We start from the raw sequence: 8,880 nt of genomic DNA on the forward strand, positions 1-8,880 counted from the left end.
GAAATCGGCACACTGGATTGTTATACTTGAAATAGAAATTATGACTTCCATAATGTGTTGCACAAGTCGTTGTAGTATAGTGGTGAGTATTTCCGCCTGTCACGCGAGTGACCCAGGTTTGATCCCCGGCAACGGTGTGCCTCTTTTTTTAGCTTTCAAAGTTCAAAGGAAAACAAAGCAAAGCCAAACAAAAACAATCCGACCTGCCGAAAGCAAAGCCAAACAAAAACAATCCGACCTGCCGAATTCAAACCAGCGACCTAAGGATATCAGCTCAGATTATACTCTAACTACAGTCCTCCGCTCTACCAACTAAAGTTATTAAAATCTTTCATAGATATTCTAAGTGTATAGAGATTAAAGCGAAATGAGATACCTGGAATGGTGTAGTTAATTTTAATAGCTCTTTCACTTTTCTTTACTTTCAGGATATCTAATTAAATTAGACTACCAAACTTTGCTAAGAAATATTAATATTATTAAATAATGTGTTTTTAATGAAAGATATGTTGATTTATAAGTTTGATACATATAATGACATTTGATATTTATAAATGAATATACAATTTATAAATTCTCACATTAAAAATTTATTTTGAAATAAGTGAATACAAAAATTTATTCAATTATAGTTATGAGAATGACTTAAAGTGTCCAAAAAATAATAGTATGACGTATTAAATGGTAAAAACGATAGTCTGAAACTAAATTTGAAATTGTCACCAAAGATAAGGTACCTCTAGTGAAATTAACTCTTAATAATAATTCAACATTAAAAATATCAATCCAAATAAAATTAGAGTAAGCATAAATGAACATAATGAAGATACACTAGACTAGGGGAAGACTACATGCAATGCAGTAAGAATTAGTAGAGATTTCTGAAGTAAAGCATTCAAAAGCCACTAAAGGAGCCGGGGTGTTTGGTTCAAGTTATTTAAGATAACTAAGGTTATATTTGCTTGGGAATATAAGATTCCTATGTTTGATTTAGGTTATGTTATTTTTTCAGAGAATGTCGCATAACCTCCGCATTAATTGGCCTTGTCATTGTCAAATTGGGAAAATGTAATTGTTGTTCAAGATGACTTAAACATCTAGTTGGTGTCCCAAACAAAAGAAAGTTTTGGCAGTAGAAGCATTAATATTTCACTAATTCATTTTAAGCTAAAACCCATTCTTTGAAGTACTCTCAAGTTGTAATGTAAAGTCCATTCTCCATGCTCCAAAGTACAACAGAGCCCTGACATCTTTAGGCATACTTGCATAAGATTAGAAAATGAAGGGGTGTTTGGTAAATAGTTGTTAGCGGATAGCTATTAGTGGGTTTGACTAGCTTATAGCATTAGCTGGTTGGAGAAAGGTGTTTGGTGAATTAGTCGTTAGCTAATAGTTGATTACATGCAAAATGATCTTTAAGGATATAATTTATTTTTTCAAAAAGCGAATAGAAAAAGCTGCTTTGAGCAGTTTTTTGAATTTTAGCGTTTTGGAGTAATAAGCTGTTACAAAAATTTGATTAACCAAACACTCATATTGATTGTTTAACCAAGTCAAATAGCTAATAGTTGTCAAACAAGCCAAAATTGACTGATAAGCTAATTATGTTACCAAACATGGCCATAATGGGGTGTTTGGTAAATAGTTGTTAGCTGATTGAGTTAGTGGGTATTAGTTGATTGTAGAAAAGTGTTTGGTTAATTAACTGATAGCTTATAGCTGATTACATGCAAAATGACTTTCTCAAAAAACTGGTCGAAAAAGCTAATTTGAATAGCTTTTTGAATTTTAACATTTTAGAACAATAAGTTGTTACAAAAAGCTAATTAATCAAACATTCATATTGATTGTTTAATCCAGTCAAACAGCTAATAGTGGTCAAATAAGCCAAAATTAACCCATAAGCTAACTATGTTACCAAACGGAGCCAATATGTTACATACCTTATTCAATCCCCAAGAACTAATGCAAATAGAGTCAACATTTCTCTACATCACTAATTAAAAAAGAAAAAGTTGAAACACACTCTTTAAACTATTTGAATCTTACTTGGGTTGCACCCCAGTATACACAAACAGACTTTCATCATTGTAAGGATGTTCAGTAGACCCTTTACTCACTCCTGAATAGGTCTCTGAAGTTGAAGCAGATTCATCAGCATGAGGGTTTATCCCCAACATTTCCATGATGCTCTCAATCTCTTTCACCACTTCCCTCATCGTCGGCCTTTTCAGTGTCTCATCTTCGACGCACCTAAAAGCAAGATCGGCCATCTTCTCTAAACTGGTAGGTGTCACGCTTGAGTGAATGGCCGGGTCAAGAACACCAAGAAGGCCATACATGTCTTTAGTCTTATCCATTGCTTCCTTCACTTCTCGAACAATGTACTTTCCTTTCTCGATAGGAGGCCTTGCAGTTATAATCTCAAGCAACACCACCCCGAAACTATAAACATCGCTCTTCTCTGTCAATTGATTCGTCATGTAATATTCGGGATCCATGTACCCCTAATCAGTCCAGGAAAAAAAAATGTCAATTCCTTAATGACCCTTAGTAGTTCTTCATGTGTCTGGCCATTGGTTGTTAGCTGATAGCTGATTGTGTTAGTTAGTTTGACCAGCTGATAGTATAAGCTGGTTATAGAAAGGTGTTAGGTAAATTAGCTTTAAACGAACAATGTTTTGAATGTTGGATAACAATAGACTTCACTTTCACTTACCATAGTTCCTTTAATTTGAGTGGTAACATGAGTCCTCTCGTGCTCGCTAAGTGACTTGGAGAGACCGAAATCTGCAACTTTAGCATTCAAGCGCTCGTCTAGCAGAATATTATTTGTTTTGATGTCACGGTGGATGATGGGCGGGTTTACAAGGTCGTGCAGATACTGCAGCCCTTTGGCTGCTCCGAGAGCTATCCTAAGTCTCTTCATCCAGTCTAACTTGATTCCAGACTTCCCTGTAAATGTAGTACTTGTGAGATGTGAACTTCACAGACTTGTATGTAACAGTAGGAGTTGGCATACCCGACAGACTTTCTTTCAACGTGCCATTCGGTATGAATTCATAGATCAACATCTGTTCGTCTTCTTCAAAACAAAACCCAACAAGGCCAACGACGTTCTTGTGATGAACCCTCGAGAGAAGCTCAATCTCGGATTTGAACTCGGGGGCGCCTTGCTTAGATCCCTGCTGGGATCTTTTGATGGCAACCAGTTGTCCATTAGAAAGAGTTCCTCTATATACCTGTTAAATCAAAACAGATCAAAAACCATAATCTGAAGTTTAGGCTTTTGTAGTGTTAACTTCCAAAATGGAAGCAGCCAGCTAATCTATCATGAAATATAACCCTTTTGTTTTTGTGACTAGGGAAGCCCACAGCCACTACCCGAGGTTGTGCACTGGGTAAACCCCCCTTGTGACCCTAGCCAGCCAAGGACCACAAGGAGGTAAACCAGTTTAGGTTGCCCATCGGCTCAAACCAAGAGACCAATAGGCTGCTTCTGTTGGCAGTTGAACTTGTAACCTTGTGATTACCAAGTCAACAGCCTGATCAATATGTCTGGGGTTGCACCATAGAATAGTATAATCTAAAGGGAATGAGAAATGAAACCTAACAACCACTACCCTTATGACCCTAGCCAGCAAAGGACCATAAAGAGGTAAACCAGCCTAGATTGTCCATATATAATTGATCGGCTCAAACCAAGAAGGCCAATAGGTTGCATCTATCTGTTGACAGTTGAACTTGTAACTTTGTGATTACCAAGTCAAATCTCTATAAAGTATAATCTAAAGGGGATGAGAAATGAAACCTAACCTTCCCATAACCTCCAGCTCCAATAGTATTGGCTTCTGAGAAGTTATTTGTGCATTTTGCAAGCTCTTCAAATGAGAAACACTTTGCTCCCTGTAGCTGGGGGGCACCAACACTGCTTTTGGATTTATCCCAGGAAACTGCATTTATAAGGAACAATGGTGATAAACTACACAAACACCGCTAACATTAAGCCGTTTCATCATTATTTCCTCATCTTACCGAAAGGATCATTCTTTTTAACCGCTTCTCGAGCTCTTCTCTTTTGGCAGAAAGCATAAACTCCGATTATAAGTGATAATATCACAAGGACTGAACCACCAACTGCTGCTCCAATTATAATTCCCGTACTCAAAGACTTGCTTGATCCCGAGGACTCACTACCTAACAAATAAGACGAATATAATGTGAATGACAATATGATAGAGATATTTAAACTGCATATATCATAAGTAATCCCATTTTGCATACCATCAATCAAATTATAGCTATTAGGAATAAAGTAGTACGGTCCAAACAATTCAGGTGCGATGAAATTCTGATAGCTAAGCACAAATCCAATAGCAGAAACTCCTGTCTGGTTGAAATGATTTTGGCCTTTTGGGAAAACTTGCACGTACAATACGAGATAAAAATTATTCTCGTCTTTTGTTGGATTGCTCAGGGAAACTGAATCCACCGGGAGGTGTTGAGATTTAAACGCATCCATCATAGACTCTTCAAGTGTAAGAAATTTACTCGAGTCTGTCAAGTTGGAGAACTTAGGGGCTCGAAAATACAGAAATCCAGTGTAAGGATAAGCACAAGAACAAGTAGGACTGGATATTTGATCCGAGCTGCACGGGGTAGGCAAGCAATTTGTTGTTCGAGTTGAATAAGTGGAATTAGAATCAGACTTTCGGGGAACGACACAATAACTTCCACTGTTTGATTCGTGACAGATTGGATTGCCTACGAGGCTGCAAAACAGGAAAGGTAATCATAATTCATAACACAATAATACTAGTTTTGTAAAATAAGAATTCATAAAACGAACACCGCCATTTCTACCTGGCTTACCTAATCTGAAATCGATATAGCGGTCCCTGTGAAAACGCATCTATATAATTGTTCTGCAGATCGATTAGTTCCAATTGTCTGCTGTAGTCGGGGCCAATACTCAGTGTGCCATTAAGTCCGTTATTCCTCATATTGCTGTTATTAAAAAACAAAAAACTTTTCTGTCGTTAAATTGTATATAACACGAGACTAAACTTATATGCATTTGCTAAAGAACAAGAGAAAACTCACACGTTCTGCAACTGATCGAGGTTGAAAAGTGATTCTGGAATAAGTCCTTGTAGTCCGGTACGTTCCAATACTCTGCTAGTACAATGTCCATGAATAAGGCTCCGAGAACAAGTAATATAAAAGAAATAAAGAAATCTGCTATCTTTAAAGAAATGGAGATCGAAAGAATACAGTACAATGTTCTAAGATCCTGCAAAGTTGAGAACCATGATGGGAAATCTGTTGGATCAAACGAGTTATTGCTCATATCTCTGCAATATCACCCATTAATTTGCCTGATGTTATTAACAATAACAAAATAATCATGAAATTAATAGTATTCATATTTCCGGGATTGAATGGGCATAGAAGCATACATATAGTGGATGGCATTCAAGCCAGTGAGGTTCGGGAAGGGGCCGCTCAATTTATTGTTTGACAAGTGCCTGCAGACACAAATTTTTCGAAAAAAATAATTTAAAAAAAATCGGTCATAGCATCATTAGTGACTTCTTAGAACAATGATATAGAGTAGATCACAAGTTTACAGGTATCTATATGCTTACAGTTCATCGAGGGATGTGAGATTGTTAAGGTTCGACGGGACAGGTCCACCCAACAAATTCCCGTTAAGGTTGCTATTGCAAACACAAAATTTTCAGTTCAAATTAGGTAACAAATGCATAGTTTACATTCGACAACTTAAGTAGAAGATGGGAATACTTACACGAAAGTCAAAGACTGAACAAGCCCCAATGTTTCCGGGATTCTTCCTGTGAACTGATTTTGCTCAAACAACCTGCTCGAATTGAGTGTGTTGATTAGTATAATCTATGTGAAAACTTAAACGAGATAATGTGAGCTAAGTGGAACTTACAAATGCTTCAATTTCATTCTCGAACTAAAAAGCCGAGCTGGAATCTCGCCCGAGAATTGGTTCCTTCCAAAGTGACTACAAGAGAGTGGATATAATAGCTTCAAGATCAAAGCAAGCAAGACCAATAACCGTAAAATAAAACGGACGAAACATACAAGTGTCCTATTTCGAAAAGCATATCAAGGCCAGGCGTGTTCCCGTTAGAGACAGGAATACTTCCAGTAAGCATATTGTCAGCCAAATCCAGCCAAAAGAGTTCCGACAATTTACCCAAGGAAGGCGGGATTGGCCCAACGAACTTGTTTAAATTCAGTGATCTGCATAAAAAAAGCTTTAGGTAAGAAGGGAACAACTGAAACCGAACACCATATCACATTTCAGCTTTAAATCCTTACAGATATTTCAGCTCGCTCAAAGATCCTATCGTGTCGGGAATTTGTCCAGAAAACGCACAAGCATCAAGGTTTCTGTTAATACGGACACAAACCATTAGTTTACAATAGTATCAACAAAAATCGTATTTACTACAATATTCCAATTTATCTTACAGATTAGACAACTTCTTTAAGTTTCCAATTTCTGGAGGAAGAGGTCCTGTCAAATCTTTGTTGTTTGATAGATCCCTATAAAAAGTAGCCCGAGAATTAAAAACTAACGCACGAATCAAATGTATGGAGAAACGAGGAATCGAGGAATTGTTTACTTACAGATTCTGCAACTCAGATAGCCTTCCAATGTCTCTAGATAGTTGACCACTGAGATTCATGCTTGATAAAGTTCTAAAATCGAAATTTTAACACATCAATCTTAGAAGTATATGGATTTGGAGTAACGAGGAGGAGGCAAAACTGGAGAAAGCTTACAATTGAACCACCTTTGGACCACTGCAAACAATTCCATTCCAGCGATCACCGCAAGGATCTGAGCCTTGCCAATTCGAAGGTAGGTTCCCCCACCCTTCTTGGAGTGACTTTAGAGCAACATCTGCATCAAAGCGAAGTCAGTTTCATGGCCATCACAAATCCATATCTAGGTACATGACAAAATTAGGCAGCTTAATCAGAAAACAACAAAGGCCTTGAAGCACAACTGGAAATGATAGGAATGAAACTCAAATTGCCCGCACAGGCAGCTCGGTTGGTTCCTGGTGGTAGATCGTGAACAATGACACAGATCGAACCCCGACAGCCCCAGTACAGGAGTTACACCCAATGTGGTGGGCACCAGACACTAGTCCTCCTATCTAATGGGCTGCTGAGCCACCATGATTTACCCCCCACTATCTGATCAGATCGGGGTGTGGGGCCCTAGCTAGGGGCGAGCCTCCTACCTAATGGGCTGCTAAGCCACCATGATTTACCCTCCACTATCTGGTCAGACCGGGTGTGGGGCCCTAGCTAGGGGCGAGCTTCCTACCTAATGGGCTGCTAAGCCACCATAATTTACTCTCCACTATCTGGTCAGATCGGGGTGTGGGGCCCTTGGAGTGAGCCTCCTACCTAATGGGCTACTAAGCCACCATGATTTACCCTCCACTATCTGGTCAGACCGGGGTGTGGGGCCCTAGCTAGGGGCGAGCTTCCTACCTAATGGGCTGCTAAGCCACCATAATTTACCCTCCACTATCTGATCAGATCGGAATGTGGGGCCCTTGGGTTGAGCCTCCTACCTAATGGGCTGCTGAGCCATCATGATTTACCCTCCACTATCTAGTCGGACCGGGGTGTAGAGACCTAAGGGCGAGAGAATTTTGTCTTTTGTGCGCAAGGAATGAAACTCATATAGACCAATTATAATGAGATTTCTGAACCTAATATTCTACTAATAACTGAGATTTCTGAACTTTTCAACTAGCCAGAACTAGCTTAGGGAGTATCATGCATGTACCATCTGGTAAGATATATATATATATATATATATATATATATATATATATATATATATAGATGAATTTCAATTCACACCCACACAACTGACACAAGCATTCAAGATCAGATTGTTCAAGAAATTGATTATTCCACTTCTAAATCCACACTAGATAGTATAACTGGCAAGCTGTTTCCTGGGAATGGACATCAGTAAACTAGAAAGAGACATCTTAGTGCCATACTATACATAGAAGCTAGTAGCATAAGCCTAAATTAGAAGAAGCATAATTAAAGAAAGACAGACAAACTGAGAAACAAAGAACTTACAATCATTATTATCTGTAAAAGCAGCTATAACCAAGAACTGGATAAACACAGGCACCAAAAGCAGCTGGATTCTTGGGAACATTGTTGTTTTTATCAAATGCCCATACCACTACTTCAACTCAAACCATAATTTAATTACTTCTCTCAGCATCTATGGTCTTTATGGGGCAAATGAAAGTTGTTTTCTATTCTGTTTTCCCAGTTGACGGATCGGAATATGCTGTCAACTCAGTATTAATGACACAGTTTCTCATTGGACTAAATACATGCACTGATATGATGTAACACATTAAGTTTGGTTAGTTATATCTTTCAATGATTTTAATTAAATATTTAAGTAATTATGGTTTAGTAATTTGCCACGACTCCCTTTAATATTTCTCTTAATAATGGCCAACCATCATTCCACACCTTCACATACTATAGGTATACTTTTAGATAAGCCAAAAATTCAATAAAATTCGTACATTACCCATTAATGTCTTTTATAATTTGTTTGGTAAAGACTTGTCTACTACCTAGCTAGTCAACCATCAGTCAGTCCATCAATTGTCTATAACATGTATTACCTTGGCAAGTTGGCAGCACGCCAGCACTGCCCATACGTACAAATGATAAACCCAAGTTTATAAGATAAAATTATCGATGTTATACCATAGATCAGGGCCCACCTTGTGAGGTAAGGTAGATTATATATTGCACCAGGACGCACAATGCATTGTGCAT

The 8,880-nt window shown here is 38.1% G+C and overlaps 1 protein-coding gene across 2 annotated transcripts; it reads right to left on the reverse strand.

The window, feature by feature from the left end:
- Positions 1-1,883: 1,883 nt before the first annotated feature.
- Positions 1,884-8,381, reverse strand: LOC109172258 (probable leucine-rich repeat receptor-like protein kinase At5g49770). 2 transcript variants are annotated; one of them, XM_019321417.1, is made up of 20 exons: positions 8,155-8,381; positions 6,823-6,943; positions 6,667-6,738; positions 6,508-6,582; positions 6,355-6,426; positions 6,115-6,276; positions 5,960-6,034; positions 5,810-5,881; positions 5,649-5,720; positions 5,460-5,528; positions 5,280-5,354; positions 5,104-5,175; positions 4,873-5,007; positions 4,285-4,772; positions 4,036-4,197; positions 3,817-3,953; positions 3,023-3,242; positions 2,720-2,955; positions 2,159-2,507; positions 1,884-2,104 (listed from the first exon to the last, which is right to left on the reverse strand). In XM_019321417.1, the coding sequence occupies exons 1-20, from the start codon at positions 8,234-8,236 to the stop codon at positions 2,046-2,048; spliced, it is 2,805 nt and encodes a 934-aa protein (XP_019176962.1). In that variant the 5' UTR covers positions 8,237-8,381; the 3' UTR covers positions 1,884-2,045. The 2 variants fall into 2 exon arrangements, with proteins under 2 accessions (XP_019176962.1, XP_019176961.1); XM_019321416.1 differs by having other exon boundaries at positions 1,884-2,507; positions 8,155-8,380.
- Between the last annotated feature and the right edge of the window lie 499 nt (positions 8,382-8,880).

The sequence above is a fragment of the Ipomoea nil genome, unplaced genomic scaffold (genome assembly GCF_001879475.1).
Source record: "Ipomoea nil cultivar Tokyo-kokei standard unplaced genomic scaffold, Asagao_1.1 scaffold0415, whole genome shotgun sequence".
In the NCBI taxonomy this organism is placed as follows: domain Eukaryota; kingdom Viridiplantae; phylum Streptophyta; class Magnoliopsida; order Solanales; family Convolvulaceae; genus Ipomoea; species Ipomoea nil.

Bases quoted from the DNA above. Each gene is read 5' to 3' on its own strand.
- LOC109172258 (XM_019321416.1), bottom strand. From the start codon at position 8,236: ATGTTCCCAAGAATCCAGCTGCTTTTGGTGCCTGTGTTTATCCAGTTC. The intron at 6,277-6,354 runs GTAAGGATTTAA...TTTTTTATGCAG, and splicing joins TTGAGCGAGCTGAAATATCT to ATCACTGAATTTAAACAAGT. The intron at 5,176-5,279 runs GTACTGTATTCT...TTGTACTAGCAG, and splicing joins TTGCAGGATCTTAGAACATT to AGTATTGGAACGTACCGGAC.